Source organism: Fusarium coffeatum, assembly GCF_003316985.1.
Source record: "Fusarium coffeatum strain FIESC_28 chromosome Unknown BRIP53273_contig_124, whole genome shotgun sequence".
Taxonomy (NCBI): Eukaryota; Fungi; Ascomycota; class Sordariomycetes; order Hypocreales; family Nectriaceae; genus Fusarium; species Fusarium coffeatum.
In genome coordinates this window covers 45,225-62,435 of record NW_022157917.1, presented here as the reverse complement: position 1 = coordinate 62,435, position 17,211 = coordinate 45,225, and the positions used below count along the sequence as shown (strand labels likewise).

The 17,211-nt window shown below is 45.7% G+C and overlaps 4 protein-coding genes across 4 annotated transcripts; 2 read left to right on the top strand and 2 right to left on the bottom strand.

Annotated features, from left to right (window-relative positions):
• Nucleotides 1-1,472: 1,472 nt before the first annotated feature.
• FIESC28_05790 (uncharacterized protein) lies at nucleotides 1,473-2,576 on the top strand (the record flags this gene model as incomplete). Its single annotated transcript, XM_031159935.1, has 1 exon — nucleotides 1,473-2,576. One exon carries the CDS (start codon nucleotides 1,473-1,475, stop codon nucleotides 2,574-2,576), a length of 1,104 nt encoding a protein of 367 aa, XP_031016024.1.
• A 1,001-nt stretch (nucleotides 2,577-3,577) lies between these two features.
• Nucleotides 3,578-4,948, bottom strand: FIESC28_05789 (uncharacterized protein; the record flags this gene model as incomplete). Its single annotated transcript, XM_031159934.1, has 1 exon — nucleotides 3,578-4,948. The coding sequence occupies one exon, from the start codon at nucleotides 4,946-4,948 to the stop codon at nucleotides 3,578-3,580; it is 1,371 nt and encodes a 456-aa protein (XP_031016023.1).
• A 1,411-nt stretch (nucleotides 4,949-6,359) lies between these two features.
• FIESC28_05788 (uncharacterized protein) lies at nucleotides 6,360-7,689 on the bottom strand (the record flags this gene model as incomplete). Its single annotated transcript, XM_031159933.1, has 2 exons — nucleotides 6,360-6,404; nucleotides 6,457-7,689. 2 exons carry the CDS (start codon nucleotides 7,687-7,689, stop codon nucleotides 6,360-6,362), a joined length of 1,278 nt encoding a protein of 425 aa, XP_031016022.1.
• A 6,068-nt stretch (nucleotides 7,690-13,757) lies between these two features.
• FIESC28_05787 (uncharacterized protein) lies at nucleotides 13,758-15,269 on the top strand (the record flags this gene model as incomplete). Its single annotated transcript, XM_031159932.1, has 1 exon — nucleotides 13,758-15,269. The coding sequence occupies one exon, from the start codon at nucleotides 13,758-13,760 to the stop codon at nucleotides 15,267-15,269; it is 1,512 nt and encodes a 503-aa protein (XP_031016021.1).
• Nucleotides 15,270-17,211: the final 1,942 nt, after the last annotated feature.

The following is a 17,211-nucleotide window of genomic DNA, read 5'->3' as shown; positions in this document are numbered from 1 at the left end:
TTTTTTTTTTTTTTTTTCTTTTCCTCATGTTTTCTCCCTCTACCTAGCGCGAGTCAGTGAGTCCTAGGATTGTTTGTCATTTGTCGCTTATTTGTAGCAAATGGAATTTCTACAATCTACTTGTGATATCGACAGACCACTTTGGCAGGTATATTCTAGCTGTTTCTGTTTTCGAGAGCTGGCTCGTGTTTCCTCAGTTGCTGTACGTGAATACATTAGTATTTCTCTGGTTCTGATCTGAACTCTGCCATGACACACAAGCATTTGGTTTCTAGGTATCTTGCTTTGCAGTTTCTTCACAATCTTCATGTCGTCTATTACAAGAGATTCTTTCCCAGCTGGGTGCGATAAATGAACTGGCCCTTCTTACGCTTATTACTAAATTTTACTGCATACTTGCTGCTTGTCTTGGGCCAACAGAACATGCAGCGCTACGTCGCAATACTAATCAAACCTACCCTATCATTAAATCCACTTTGTACGGCACAATGTGGATAGTAACAGCCTGTGTCTGTATTTTGAGCTTCAAAAAAGAAAATACGGAGATGTCCATGAAGGCTACTGCCATTTCGAAGTGTCACTGCATCCCTTTTGGTCAGTTGATTCGATTTTTCGTCCGGTAACAAAATGAAGGTTTCATGCCTCAAACGTTGATGGCTTTTGTGTGTTGCACTGCCGCAGACCCGTTTGAGCTCGCGTAACGCGACTCAGTCAAACTTCAATCAGAGCACATTCTTCAAAGTATCGAAAAAAGCCTGACCGTCAAGAGGAAGAAAACTACGATTGTTGATATCGTATGTATAAACTTCGGAATCATTTTTTATTGTTCTTTTAGTTCTCAATACTGATCCTCAGCTTTTCGATAAACGTGTGGTGGGTGCTTTCCCACTGAGGCTTGAGGTTGATTGCAATTCATGGCTGCCTGAGGCCAATTTCAAAGCAAGGTTGATCGTGAGGCCGCAACAATCAACCAATCATATGCCATGTATTTGGAGGAGCTGAGTCATCTCTAGTAGCCGCCCCTTTAATCCCAGCCTCCCCATCTTTTCTTCTCTTCCTCATCTTCTCCTCCATCTCTTCTCCTCTTATCCATTGCCATCGCCGTCACCAACGCCATTATCAACACAATACAGAACACCGTCCAAAATCTGGTGAATCGTCGCACAGTCCGTATAAAATTCCGATTTGTACCCTTCGAACGGGGCGCTTGCCTTCTTCGTTGGAACAACCGGGGGCTGTGAAGGGGCCTGGCTCATCCTACCAGCATGTTCTGGAGGACTGACACTTGGCTTACCAGCTTGCTCTGGGGGCTAACGGGTTACCTGCCGGCGAAGCTGGCTTTCTCGGTCTGTTTTGTATAGGGATGTGACGTGACGTGACGTGCTGTGCTGCATAGGAGTCATCAGGTAAGTGTGCCCAAAGTCTTGTCTAGCTAACTGCTTTACTGTACCGAACATACAGCAATGTCGGAAATGGGTATAAAGAAATCGATGAACGCTGTCGTCCAGTGGTCATTGGACGATCCAACGTGCTGTTTGATCAATCCCGACCCCCCCGACAAGCACATTACCTTTGCGACACGATTCGACGCGACTCCTTTCTATTTCGAGCTGTGTATACCATTCAAGATAAAACGGAGCAGGGTCAAGCATGTAAAGTCTACAAAAAACGGCGATAACAAACCTTCGGCATTGCTTCTACGCATTAGTGCTTCTGCGGTCAAGACACTCACTTTCGAATCGACCACGACAGCACATGGCGACATCCACAATAAGCTGTCATCTCGCCCATCTCGGCTCACGCGCATCAGGTTACAAACGGAAAGGAAAATCGACGTACTTGTCCCTGTCAACGCCGAGGAACCTGTCAAACCAATTCAAAGGCAATCCAGAGACGTTCTTGGGAAAATCGCACAAATCTCCAATACGACCGACTTATACGTTTACATTATCGACGGTGACCTCTCGCGTGAGGCTCTGCAGTATATGAGCAGGACCTGCAGCCAGCGTTGTTACCAGGAGAATGATAGCAAGTATGACCTCAAGAGCCTCTATGGCGGTAGGGGTGCAAAAGTTGTTTCTATCTTAACTCAGATTACACAACCGCCCCCATCGTATGATGAGGTCACATCCCCGTCGACTGCTCTTGCCGTGCCCAGCACTCCGCTCAAGCGACGACGCCGAATGTCAGACGATGACTTGCCGGCTGAGCTTACCACCAGAGAAAGGAAAATGTTTGATATGATGGAGGACAGAATCCGTGCAAATATAGAGAAGCAAGTGTCTCATACATTCGTGGAGCGGATAGTGCGACTTGAAAACGAGAACAAAGAGTTGAGAGAAACCATTGTTGAGTTGGCTGCACGTATGGACAATCGGGACGATGATATTACTCGCATTGAGGACCAGACTTGGGGAAACGCTGCGGGTCTGGCGAGCAACGATGAGGACCTGACAGATATCCGGGATACACTTGATGTCTTGAAAAACAGGGCCGACTTTATTGAGAAAGGCGACTTAACCGAGGCTGTCAAGCACGATGTTGTTGATCACATCAGGAGAAGATTATTTGATTAGATGAAGAAACCTGGGTGCCCTTTCGACATCTGGATGTGAATGACGATTGGCATTTGTCCTCGAAAGAGATCTGCAAGCGATCTGTCGTATAAACAAACAGGGTGACAGTCGTTCTGCTGAAGTCGTACGAGCATGTATGGGTTAGTCGTGATTGGGTGGGTATGTAAGAAACACAACTTCAATGTCACCATCAATCACATTGGAGACGGATCAACGATGTGTAGGATGCCCTTGCTCCCGTGTCTTGAAGTCGGCTAACTCGTACTGAGACCTTTACGTCGTGGGACCGATCCGAATCAAGCCTTGAACAGTCACACTGATGGGTCTCTTACTAGGCTGATGCGCGTCGCGTGGCAGAGGGATGGCACGGGCTTTTTAATTTCGGGAACACTATGCTAGTGAAAAATAAAAATAGGCAACTCAAGATTCCGACTGAACCTGATTTTCTGGCGGTACTGCTCGATGATATGCTTTTGTGATACAGGTCAGGTTGTTGGCGAACAAAGGTGAAGGAACGTCATGCGTCGCCACTCCGTTCTCCTTTCAGACACGATCCTTTTCCGATAGCGGTAGGCCTGGGATGCTGCTGCTCGCCACTTTGCGTCGGATTGGCTTGGGGTCTACGGTCACCCAAAACAAGCACCGCATCTTGGGTATGTAGACTGTTGGCTATCTGCGGGGAATGCTGGCGCGCAGGCAGTCACGAAACAAGACAGTCATAAAGTATCACCATCCGGTTAAATACTGGTGCAGTCATATAACAATGCTGTCCAATCACCTAGTTACTAGTTCCTGTCCTTGAGATATAGAGCACCACCTTCGTACTTATCTTAACTCGTCAATTCCACTGGTCACTCGTAAATTATGCCCCGTCTCACTTAGTTCCAAATCGTCAATACGATGTACCGAATAGCCCAAATCAGGGAGGGGAAAACCTTGGTGATGATAGCTTAAACGACTTTGTTCACGACCATATAAATAATACAAAACATGAAACCAATTTATCGTGGCGATACTTGTGTAATGGGACCACCAACATGGATTACTAGCGCTTGAACATTGTTTGAGCTCAGTACGCCAGATGAATCTTCAGTGCCATCTGGATTAACATCGTCGTAGGCAAATGTGTAACCTCTGCCGTCAATCTCATACGAATGAACGATCCGGCTGTAATGATTGGTAGTATCAGTGGTGTAGTAAGACTCTTGGCCTAAGCTCGGCTGTATGTTTCCACCTTCAACTAGCAAAGTAGATCGCACGAAAGCGGCGCAAAGGCGTGGAATGACAGCAATGTGAATTGGAGTACTGTGCTGGGAGGCAGCAAACGGCCCACTATTGCAACCCCAGATATCTTTCGCGGTAGGCTTGTCGAACCTCTGTTCGCTTCCATTGCAAACTAATTTGCCACCAACAACCCTGCATTTGACCACACCCGCCTCGGATTGCGTGTCTATGATGAGATCCTGCGCGGCATACTTCCTCCAAACATCGGCAACATAGCTATCCCAATACTTATCGTACATCTCCGGGTTGATGTCATGGTAGTTGCCAGGAGACAATACGCGAATTGGATTCCTGTCGGCGTTTATAACACACAAAGAAGTCCAGCGATGACCGTCTAGCTTGCTTTGCTTTGATAAGTCTTTACATATCTTGGTGACTGCGTCTGTTTCAAGCCCAGCTGTGGTTTGGCTGTTCCCATCTTTTGTGACGAGCATCATTCCTAGAACTATACCGACAAAGTCAACGTAACTGATATTAGCGTAAAGCAGTTCGTCGATGTAGGTTAACTCTATGAAACCCCAGTTTGTGTTCGCGTTTGGGTCCCGTTGATTCGTCACAGAAGGTTGAATTATGCTGCTACCCTTACCCATGTCGACAACGAAAAACTTCAGGTCACCAATTGAGAAATAGACACGCCCAGAGCGAATGTAAGAGGGGATTTTTATGCTGAGCGGCTCGTTCCCTGAGCGTAGAGGTATAGCTATCTCTTGCGAGATCTCAACAGGCGAACGAGACGATTTAGCGTCAGGGTAGATGGAAGTGCCATCAGAGCCTACAAAAAAAACATTGCCGTTCGGGTCCAAGCCGGAAATGTAAGCTTTGACATTACCGTGGCCGAAGTTGTTAACGAGCTTTACTAGTAAGGGTCGGGAACTTGGATCACGGCCTGCAAGAAGATGCGGCTTTTTCCCAGAAGGAGATTCAACGAGCATATTTGCCGCGGTGGCTTCGACTCCTTGAGCCCCATTGGGATCCACCTTGGTGAATCCTTCTAGGGTGCTGCCACGCTCATCAATGGAAGCAGCAGACCAAAGCGCAATTACCCAGGGTGTCATCAGTATACAGATAAGTACAGAGACTGAACGCATTTGGGCAAAGACCAACTAAGACACGGACTGGGTACAGTCCCGGAATTAACAAAAAGAAAGGTGTCGAAATTGCGCCGATGGCCGCATACTTTATGTTCGCATATCTGGTTTTCAAGGCAAATAAAATTTCTGATCACAAACCCATTCGTGGCTGACATGACTTGCACAGTGCCTGCAGGATCAAATGTCGGAAATAAGACTATTCGAAAATGCGTCGTAATGCGTCCAGATACTGATAGTGACAGTAGTCAGCTTCAGGCCCTTCATAGACGTCTATAATAATATTCAGCGTGCTGACAAATGATGCCACCGCGGCTGTCTGATGCTGATCGTGGGATAATAGAGGCTCTGATCCGACATGGCGTAACTGCTTCTACGCCCATTAGGCGGCCAAACTCTGACGAAACACCAGCTTCCGGGGTGGGGCCGGCTACCCCAGTGTCCCTACCCTAGACTTCACGAGGCGCATGTTTTGGGACGGAAAGTGCAAATGCTCAATACTGTACTCGAAGTTAGTTACGGATTATTCTTATAAGACAATCGCGGCCACCTTCACTATCATGTGAAATAAAAGCCAACTTTCAGCTGTTCTGTCTTCACGTCATGGCTTTTTACAGCTGGCTTGTTACCGCAATTTGGGCAAATGCCGTTATGGCAGAGTGGATAGTAGCCGAGAAACCACAAACAGTGTTTTTTAACTGCACTTCCCCATCCATCGAAAAAGCCCCTTCCTCAGACATGTTCAACGAATATGCATCTAGGTTCTGTACCTACGCACAAAGTCAATACTCTCATACTCAGAGAACTATAGAACGAAGCTACCTGAGAAACAAAATATGGTATAACTTTTCGGTCAAGCAGCAACCGTCGTGCGCAGATAGTTCCCCTCAAAGCTCTTTGACTATCAAAATGTGCAGGTTGGATCTGGGCATGCTGCAGAGGGAATGTAAGACTTATCCATCCCATGGAGGTTCCGTCTAATTTGTAGCACAGGTCGTGGAAACTCTGGTTTTGTAAAGGAGGGATGCTTGGTCTTCGACTATTTCTTGGAAGGTTACTGAAAAAGAGAGATCGCAAGGAAGGGCCCTTGATGCTACCCATCGGGCTGTGGATCCATACTGCGAGTGGTAGGGAACTGCCATTCCTTCTTTTGTATATCGCATTACTTGAAAGGGGTATTGTATTGCAAATCCCACAGCGCAACTTTGAGATAATACGGATAAAGGGCTATTGAAGAATAACATCTTATTACTCCCGTGATATCGTAAGTAATCTATAGTCAGATTGTGGCGTCGAAGGATTCGTAGTCAACACACGCGTTTTCATGTTTAACTTCATAAAATAGATGTCTATCGTTGAGGTTGACTTTCCCCCGTCGCGTCTGAGATCGAATTCATGAATACAAAGGCTATTAAAGCAGATTCTTTGTCTTTGTTAGTGATACGATAGTAGTTCCCTGTGTGAAGATTCATCAGTCCGGGATTTCTTTGTATGTTTCGAGGAAGTACTTGCGACCAACCTTTAGGGACCACAAACATACTCCTCGTATTGATCTTGAAACACTGATCGTTAATCTCAACAGTAACTGGACCTTGTAGAATTATGAAGAGGAGGTTAAATTCCTGCATTCGTGATCGTTCTTTGGAGCCACCTGGCGGGATGACCATTTGACCGAATTCATTAAGACCGTCAACCTTCACCTTTCCCCAATGGAATTTGTTCCTCGGAAGATTACTTCCGAGGGTCATGACACTGGAAAAGGCGACTTTCCGGTGGAGGTAGAGCCAATTTTTATCGCCCTCTTCCTCTTCCTCTTCCTCCTCCTCTTCCTCTTCCTCTTCCTCTTCCTCTTCCTCTTCCTCTTCCTCTTCCTCTTCCTCTTCCTCTTCCTCTTCCTCTTCCACTTCCTTTTGGGGCCGTCGTTCCCAGCATCCCACGGCCTTGTAACCACTTGTCATCTCCCATGTTTCTTGACTATTGTCTGCCACCAGCTCAGTGACCGTCTGACGTTGGAGTGGCCTGGTTCTTCGCGGTTTAATCCTTTCATTCGTGCGAACACTTTCAGGGGCGCGGATTGTATCCTGGGCTTTTGGAGTGACAGAGGCCCTCCCACTTCTTGTTTTTACAATACCGGGGGGTCTAGTGACGGTTCTGACTTTATGCTGCACTGTGGTTCCTCCCCAAGGGTCAGTCTTTCGTCTGCCAGGTGGACGTCCTCGAGGATTCCTTGTGGCTCCGTTCCTCGAGAACCTTTCTCTGGATCCTGACATGCCGGATGTTACCTCGGAAACTTTCCCTCGTTTCGGCAATGCGACGGTCCGATCAGCATCGTTTGTGTATTCTTCAAACACCTCTTCACTACCAGCTGACTGTGGGGTGACTTTTCGACGTTTTCCTCTTTCCCTTGGAACGATCATTGCTTCGGTATCAGCTTGTGAGCTTCTTTGTACGCTAGAGGCGCCATCCTCGAGAGATACAGAATGTTGTCTGTATTCTCCTTCTTCCGAAGCGGGGGATGTCTGATGAGACTCATCGATATACTCTACACTCTCTTCTAAATCAATGCTTCCCGAACCATAGTCGATAGGAGTCTGCATTCGGTCACTTTTCCAAGAAGATGGGCCTTGCAAATCGTTGGCCACACCGTATTCTTCAGCATTCATCGCCAATGTGTCGATGAAACTGGTCCCCGTAGGTGAACTCGCCGATGGAAACACCATGAGTGGCGAATTCTCGAACATGTTGATATCTCCGGAACAGGAAGCTCCGGGTAGGCTTTGGAAGCTATCCATGTGGAGAATGTCGTCTGTTAATGTTTATGTCAAAAACGAAAGGATTCTGTCCTAGAATACTGTCAATTCGGTTGAAATTGTCTCGTGTGGACTCGGCCGTATTCTCAATGAACGCATCTCGTACTCACCAACCAGCTCGTAAGACGTTATACCCGTGATCTGTCTCACTCTCCAAGGCTTCGACACTGCTACGATATGAAGGCGTAACGATAATAGGGTGTGATATCTTTATGTTCGTTGTCCTCTGTCACTCTTTTCTTGTATCTCATACTGTAGAAGTGGAAAGGAAGAAAAGATCAACAGAATGAAAGAGTAGAAAGGAGGAACGAGGACACCTGGACTATAGGTCTCTCTTTTAAGGTCCCGCCAAGTCTCAATTCTGACAACAAATCAGTCGCCAGGGTAGGAGAGGCGCGCGTGATACTCTCGGATGTGTCGGCATAGTCCACTTCTGGTGCCTGAGCCGATTAAGACGAACTCGGTCCGTGAAACAAGTATTCCGAGTGGCAAGGTAATAACAACACGTCCCGGCTAATACATGACGGGCAAAGGAGTTGGAGTTGGTACGGATGGGAGAATATTTCCTATGCCGATGCTAGGAGCGGGTCTCTGTATGGGGTGAACAAGGGTGGGGTGATCCTGGAAGTATTGATCGAAAGGGAAAAGGATTTAAGATGGCGGCGTAGATGATCACCACTCTCCTACCGGTGTCTCAGCTGAGAATTTGCATGACTGAATCTTGGAGCTTACTGGACTCACCCAGAGTAATACAGTGGCGATTCCTCAGAAATGCCCTCTTAGTGAAAGCGATGAGCACAGAAGATAGCTGTGATCAAACCTCTTGTAGTACGTATACATAGAGATTTTGGGGGATCTTGTTTCAGTTTTTGCTTCACTTTGCAAGCCGCAGTAGACAGAAACGTATTGGCGAAAGGGGGTAGCTTACCAATTTAAACTATTGTTATATTTCAAATGTGTCGAATGATCGGGATCTCAAAATTCATATTCGGTTCACGCATGCATCTTGCGAAAGTCGAAGCACCGGATCATGTTAAGTTTGAAGAAATGGTACACACGCTCTAGTGACATGAATACAGATTAGTAATCTGCAGTGATGGGCAAACCTTGGTTCCAATCGTGACTTATCCGTGGTCCGGCATTGGCGATCACATCCTCCCTCTTCAGTTAGAAAATCATCCTTTCGATTTCGAAGGAGGAACCGAAATCAAAGGAAAAATTGGAAATGTGAGGAGCTGGCTTATATTAGATGCAAGCAGGAAAGCATTTGAGCGAGTTAAAAATAAAGCGCAAAAAACTTGCAAGTCTAGAGAGGACCCTGTAGCGAGTGTCACAGCACGATATTTGACAACAGGAGCTATCAGCCGTGCCGGAACCCACTTAGGGATACCTCTTACTGTTTCATAACTACTTGCAATTTTGTTTCACTGTTTGATATCCTAATGAGCTTGCAATAGTCGAACAAAGGTTGGGAAACGCGATGCTCTACAACGACGGTAAATGATTCAGCCACGAAACGTGCTAGCTAGATCTGTTGGTTTAACTTCTCCACCCTGCATTGTGAGACTACTTTCGGGGTACCTAAATCCGCAGGCGTCGTGTGTATGATGACATGTTGGTTCTGATGTGGACCTGGCCAAGCATAAGATTCACGAGACGTGTTTGTAGCAACTGGCACAATACCCGCTCGAGTATGATGAGAGCGTCGCTAAATCTACGGATAAGAGAAAGGGATAGTGGGCCTGCATTCTTCATCCAATACTATATCCTTCTATTTGTCCTATAATTTGACCAAGCTTTACTATTGGATGACGTCACCAAGAGCGGTGATGGCCGTGGAAAGAAAGGTTAATAATTCGACTGTTCGCAGTACTGTGGATGAAGTCAAGGCGGCTCAATTTCGGTAATGGGAAGATTGCCGAAGGAACGTGTCATGCCAAACCAGGCATTGAACTCCGAAATGTATCCATTATTCAAAACTTCTTAGAGGTGGTACTGTACTGTAGAGTTTGGAACTGTCCGTCTTCCATAGATTTTCCCGGCTGAAAAAGACTGCACCAAAATCACGCTAGGATTCAATCCTCCATTCGATAAAACCTATTAAGGTCGATGTCTTATGCACGGATCCCTCGACGTAAAGTATAGTCGAGTCATGTCTCTAAAACGCCAAATCTGCTCTGCCCATTCTTCTTTCGTCCTTTGCGGCACCAGAGATGGTCTTGAGTTATGTATAAAGCGAAAGTGGACTTTGTGTTAGAATGGATACATACTCGCCCCGGGTCTCCCGCAGCTCAATCTTATATTCCGTGGCTGTATAAATACCCTTAACCTTGAACCTAAACACGACATCATCTGCAGAATGCTTTATGCGTCTTGAAGAACATTATCAATAAGATGCCTGGTTCCAAAGAAAACCTCAGCGATGAATCTTCCCCGAGTGCTGAAACAGAGCCTAATGGGTCCAAAGAACAGCAGGTTACGGACATCGTAGCGAACGTTCCTGAAGAAAGCCTCCAGGATGGAGCTAGAGCCCTTGTAAAGACATTGAAAAGGAAGAGTGACGACGATGACGGTGCAGAGATTCCTATTAATGGGCAGGAAGCAAAAGAAAATGAAGACGATAAACCTGGCAAGCGTTCCAGCCTCGGCAGGAGTACTGTCGCGTTAGAGCCCAGATTGAAGTGGCAAACTTGCATACTTCATGATCCAGAAGGGATGATGAAGCTTCTACGAAGCGGCGATTTGCAAAGATATGCTTGTGGGCTCAACGATTGCACATCGGCTACGAGAGATAAGGAACGAGGGCTTATGGATGAAACAAAACTGAGACAAGTCGAGAAAGAGTTTTACCTAATGTATACGAACCGTGATCGCTACGACAAATTCTTATGTTTCCCAAAGACGATGACACATGATATCCTCACAGATTTAATCAAGAAGGAACTCATAACAAGCGAGAATTGCTTTTTATGTGAGAAGCCTTTCGAAGGCTGGCAACACTACGAGTGGAAATTATGTGGAAAACATATTATGCATCTCCATTGTCCGGGTAAGATATCCGAGAACGCTCTACAGGCGGTATATGGAAGATGCAGCTGCGCAAAGGAAGCGAAAAATAAAAGAAGAAGATTGGCTAAAGCTACTTCTACCTGATGTTAGTTTTGGACGTTTGGGAAAAATGTGGAGAGTAGTAAGAATTGGTAGCTAAGTAGTTAAGACGATATACACCATGAATTGCACGGGGAAACACGTCACAGATCATCCCCTGCGGTGATCTTCAATTGAAAGACCACTTTGATGTGTTTTCATTTTCTCCCCTGCACCTTAAGAACGATTCATCTTCTGAAACTATCAGCTCAATTCAAAACAATAGCCTGGCGTTCAAGGTTCTTTCCAAGTTTAACCACAGTACGCTACGTCCTGACAGATCTTTTCTGGGCCTCTGCACTCACAGGACAACGTTACAGAAAGCGTACAAATCAATTGCACCCTAGCCATGATGAAAACATGTGTTAAGCAATGCATAGCCACGCGCCGAGGCTTTTCTATCTGGCCTTCAACAACCAAGCAATCCGACACCGACAGCGGCTTTCAGACGGTTGGCCCTCCCTCAGTTCATGTTTATTCTACTTTGTTAGTTATTCTCCTCGCTCTCGCCGCTCTCATATGGATGAGCCCTGGTTGATCCTGCTGGGAAAGTAGGACGTGAACAACTGGGTTCTTCCGGAACGAGAATGTTATTGATATGAAGCCGTTGCAACCGAGAGCTCTACGTGCGGCGTTCGAGAGGAAGGGAATAGGAAAGTTGAAATTTCTGTAAAGTCCATGTATTGCGTTGCTGTTGTTGGGATGGTAAATTGAAAGCTACCTCAGCCTGAATCGGAGGCTATGTTGCTTCGACCGTTCTTTGGAATCGATTCCGAAGCACGTGGTAGAGCGTTGCTCTCAACATCATTAAGTTGACTGCCATGATGCAACACGGCACCGTGGACAGCATCAGCGGCCGCTATCGTCTAGGACTTCGGGTTTTTGTGAATAGACTTCCAGCAGAAAAAGAATGCTTATAGCTCACGAGAAAAGCTTATCTTCTCATCAATAGTGAGCCCATAACTTTGGAATGGGTTTTGCAAGAGGGTCACAAAAGACTTGGCAACATTGAACTCTTCACAGAACTGCGCCTCTGATTCCGGTATACATGAATCCAAATTCTGTCTTGAATAGTCCTAGTTGTCACAAATGGTCGAAATGCTGTGCAAATAATAGAGAAAGCATGACACGACGCCAGGGTACCTTGGTGAGCTTGAATAAATTTTAGGATATGTGAGAAAATCGCAGGTAACATATTTTATCGTAATTGACATCAACCAGAAACACTATCCATCCCCCCTTTTCTCTTTAAGCTCATGTTTGAACGTTCCACAAGTTCACAGAGAGCGCCATAGGTCTCAAGAGACTTGGAAATGCTCTGTTGCCGCTCCCCCCGAAGCCGAATGACCAAAAGAACCACGCGGAGGCCTGAAAAGCCCAAAGACATACACGTGTATACTTGTAACCATGGTTTCGCCGGCTTTTGTGACGTTAATAGGGTATATAAACTAGCTTTCACAAATACATCAATGGAATGAATACTCGTCACGATGATAGTCAAAAGTTCGAAGATGGAACAATACCCTTTCTATGCGCTTTCAAACCATCTGATAACAGAATTTTCCAAGGTAGGAGGGTGACGTAGAAAACGCAAATTGTGCTGTGTGATTTGAACACGTTATTGTCTTCCCCACTCAGGATATGTTACGATCATACATCATCGTCGAAATCGTACGGATACAGGTCTGGGACAATAGAATAGATGCACAACCTGCATTGTGATTCCACAACAAACCTTGACAGCGAGCAAAGGAGGGAACATGCAAGAGAAAGATCGGATCATTATTGATCATGTTTTCAATAAGACATTGATCACGGAGATCAATTTGCTGTTGTCACAATGAAGGCGTATTCTAGACGTTGAGGGATGTTGACAACAGCCTGTTTCGATACACAAACAGCCTTCATAGGATTTACCACTCTTACTTTGGTCAATCGCCTGTACAAGTCGACACAAGCTTAGTTCTTTTGAATTTGTTGTCATTTGTCGCCATCCATATTCGCCACTGAAATACAATAAAGATCAAAATCAGTTGCCTTTTTTTAGGCAATCTTTATTATATCGCACGAACCTTTTCAAACAGAGGCGTACCGATTACACTGTGCTTTTCATCTGTTCATACAGTCTGTTTATGTTTCTCGCTGGCAGGTTACATGCATGATTGGAAGTTTAAAGCGACTCCATGGTTATAAACGGACGAAAGAACCCTGTTAGTATTGGTAATAGCCATGAATTAGCAGACTTGATCATTTGAGAATCCAAAAATGACCCCAAAAGCAAACGAGAACGGACATATTTTCATATTACTGTAGCTCACTAGCTGTACAAGACAAATACTTGTCCACGCAGTCTCAATATAGCTTTTCTCATGCTATATCACCGGTTGGTATAAGCTGATCGCGTGAGGCAGTGACCAAACACAGAGTGTTCATAGTGTGCTAGGCGATAACGGCCATTATTGACGAAAGTACATTAGCGGACATCGTTCGCCATAAGCACTAGATACACATTCTGCCTGTAGTATGTGCGCTGTGGACGAGAAAGAGTACGCAGATGGACGACCGGTTTCGATGTCTACTGTAGTAACAGAACGTCCATGATCTTGAGCATTTGGTTCCAAATGTGACTTTATTACGGAATAGATGCGTAGCGAGAACCGAATCGATCACTAGTCCTACTCACGGAATTGCTGTTATACTAATGGTTTGAATATAGCCTATTTTGGGCGGATTCGAGCTTTCTTGTAGCTGGTCGAAAACTATATAATTCACGTATCGGTTCACCTATATCGTGATACTGCATCGTGGTTTCCTTTCCTTTTTGGAGAACCGTATAACCTTTTCTCAAAACAATGGCAGATATTGGAAATCAGGATGAGGCCAAAAGAAGAAAAGTAACTCAGCGAAGAGCCCAGTTGCAGGAAGCTATCGTTTTACTCCAGAACACCAGTAGAACTCCAGAGCAAGACCAAGACTTGTCTGATTTCTTAGCATTTAAGGAAGAGAATGATAACGCAGTGCTAGAAATACAAGACGACGTATGGGCGAGGAAGTTAGGGGCATATCCAGTACCTGACGCTCAACAAAACTCGCCAGTTACCGTTAAAACTGAAAAGGATGTTGAAATGGGCGAAAGGGGCGAAGAAAGTGACGGCAGTGATGATGACGACGATTCTAATGGCGGACCTCCTGCTGCCGCTCTTGAAAGGGCGAGAAACGCTAGTAGACAAGTGGACCCTCAGGCTGTGCCCGGTCAGGCTGCCCCCCCTCAGGCTACTACTGGTCAGACTCCTATCCTCTCTATCGATGATGATCACAATGAGGTCATTCCCGGTTTCGGGAGCATTGGTATCAGCAATTGTGAAACAGTCGCCAGGGCCGGTGATAGTTGGTATATTAACGCCTACGGAGTAAGGGGAGTATGTCGCTTACACATCATCGAGTCCCAGCACGGGGTCGATTATGATCGTGACAATGTTCCAGACGTCAGGCAGTATGATCACAAATTGGCCCACATAAGGGATACACCAACCGACGGAGGACCGTCTAACTATAGATATTCGAAGGGTGAGATGAGAGGTGTTTATGCAGTCGCGTTCGTGAAGGCTGACCGTGATGCCAATTATGACATCGAAATTTTGAACCCCAAGACCAAGGAAGAGTACGAGAAACGTCGGTCAGCGGAAGACAAGCCTGATATGAAGGAGTGGAGATATCCAACAACATATGTTAAGGTTGGATGGTCTAAAAAAGCTCGTGACGGAACCGGAAAACTTGAAGATAAAATTGAATACTCGTGGGTGAGCAGGTCCGCCCTGAAGAGTCGATTTGGTAAGCGGTTCGACGACAAGACGATATATGACATTGCGAAGGCGAAGAAAAAGATGTATGATGATCGGGTTACGTATGGCGTCCAATCGCGTGATACTTCACCCGCTGTTATGAACATGGTGAATGGGTCTTGGCAAACTTTGCCTACCTCTCCGCCGCATCCTATCAATCAACCTCGAGCGGGATCAGTTGAAAGTGACGTCTCCGCAATCTTCAACCCGAACCTGAATCCGATTATAAACTCCACAGAACGTGGTAGCTCGCAGCACCAACCTCAGTATGAAAATGGACCGTTCTTTGGGGGCAACAACCAGCAAAGTCAACAACTGGGCCAGCGTCAGCCATCAGAGCCTCCAGGAAATGCGGGGATCCCACAAAACCTAGTGGAGTTTTTGGTGGCCTCTGTGCAAAATATGAATATGAAAATAGACACTTTCGGTGCTCAACAACAAAACCTGATGGATGAGCAGAAACGAATGAGACAAATGCAGGATGAGTTGTGGAGACGGTCAATACCCCCATCAGCTACATAATGCTTTTACCCGGCTGGTCGTGCACTAGGTAGCTACTCGTACTTGCTATAGAGCGTACCACTTGATATTGATAGCTTTTGGAGGCTGTTCCTTGAGGTTTTGGGTTATGTAGGTCTTAGGAGGTTGTTTCGTTATCGTGCATTAGTACCACGTTTCAGGTTCTTTTCGTCATCAGATTTACCATGTTTAGTATTATTCCGATACGATAACTAGACGTTAAACAGTTTCGCTCATTGTAGATTCAGAAGAGAAAATAAAGCGCGGTTTTAGTTTTCATCCGTCGAACCACTACGTGCAATCTCGAACAGTAGAAAAGTTCAAATAGCGACAGTGATATTAGACCAAACATTAGTGCATTCTCTTGTGGACAGGAAGACATGCGTCGGCAGTAATGCGATTGAAAGATATGTTCCACTATCGGTATGAGTGAACACCATTGTTATATCTCGTTAGAAGCCTAAAACATCCTTGCAAAGGGGAGTATAATTGGCAATACCACAGTTCGTTGAAATAACAGCTTTGCAGTGTTTGTTCACAATAGACAGAAAGGCCCAAAGCTGTTTCCAAAGCACGTAATATATCAAAAAGAAGGCTTGGGTGGCGATAGTTGAACCTAGATACCAATCAACCTACGGACTAACCGGGTTACCGCATAGAAGCTCGTATGCCATATTTTCCCGCCTATTAACAGGAAAGGTACAACGAAATACCAAGAGATTTGGACAGGGACAATCTAGCAAACAAGTTTGCCAGCATGTCTTCAAGAACAACAGATGATCATCTCTGTTACCTTGCAACGGAAAGGGCGCAACTGTCCCATGCTATTCCAAGTATCATTTGCCAGTGGAAAATGGCGGGGAAGCAGTGCAAGAGTGTGATTGTCAGTCAAGTCTTGAGCACTTGAACCCTCCACCATGGAACAGCATGGTCCTCATGACGTGTAAGACGGCGTCACCCAGGTACTTGACTATATCTCAAATGCAGCTAATTTGGTAAAAGAAGGTGTGCAAGAACGATTTATTGTCAAGCGAACATGATGCTCATTAGGACTGCTAGTGCGTAAAGGCTCGGGGTGTCAGGTTGGAAACGTGGAGACGACTGCATAGTTTAATTGCTAATCTTTCCTACTTGTATTAAACTTGCGTTGCTATATTGTCTCTGAGTGATGAATCAGCAAGTATGTAAGTAGATTCTGCGGATACTTGTACTTGGACCGCTAGGGTGATAAACGAGGGTTGTTGCAAGGGTACGTGAAGAAGGTGCAAATGCCCAAGACTGGAAGGGAACCATAGAGGATGATTTTGGGCTGGAAGGTTAGTCGCTACTGGTATCTTACACTGATGTATCGTCATCATCAAAAGACAATGTAGAATGCGACTTGCGAAAAAACAATTCCTCAACTACAACTATGTAAAAAAGAGTGGTCAAGGACCAAACAGAAAACACGTCGTAAGGAAAGCCTCGGCTGTGGCACCTGTGTTGACAACAGCAATGGGTACGAGCTATTTTCCGAGCCTGTCTTCCATTGAGAACAACCACACAAATGTGGCCATCTCCGTCTGACTAATTTTGGCCCTGTTCGAACTCGCCTGAGCATATATAATGGACTGGTACATAAAGTCCACATCAGGGCGATACCGCAGGCGGTAGTTGCACGAGTGATGTGGTACGCCCCAGTTTCACAGAGGCCACAGGAAAATGGGTAGAATTGACATTGATTTTCGATCAGCTGTTTTGAAAAATGGACCATTGTGTTAAGTGAATTTCAACTACCATGTGCCTGTGGGGCGGGATGACTTTTATTGGCCACGAACTCGTCTGTTCTGATAAGAATAACGACAGATAAGTAACTAGGAGCCCTGTAGATGTAACGTCTGTAGTTTATATGCGTATTCATACGAAAGGACAGCTGTGAAAGATGTGGCATGAATGTCGCCCAGGC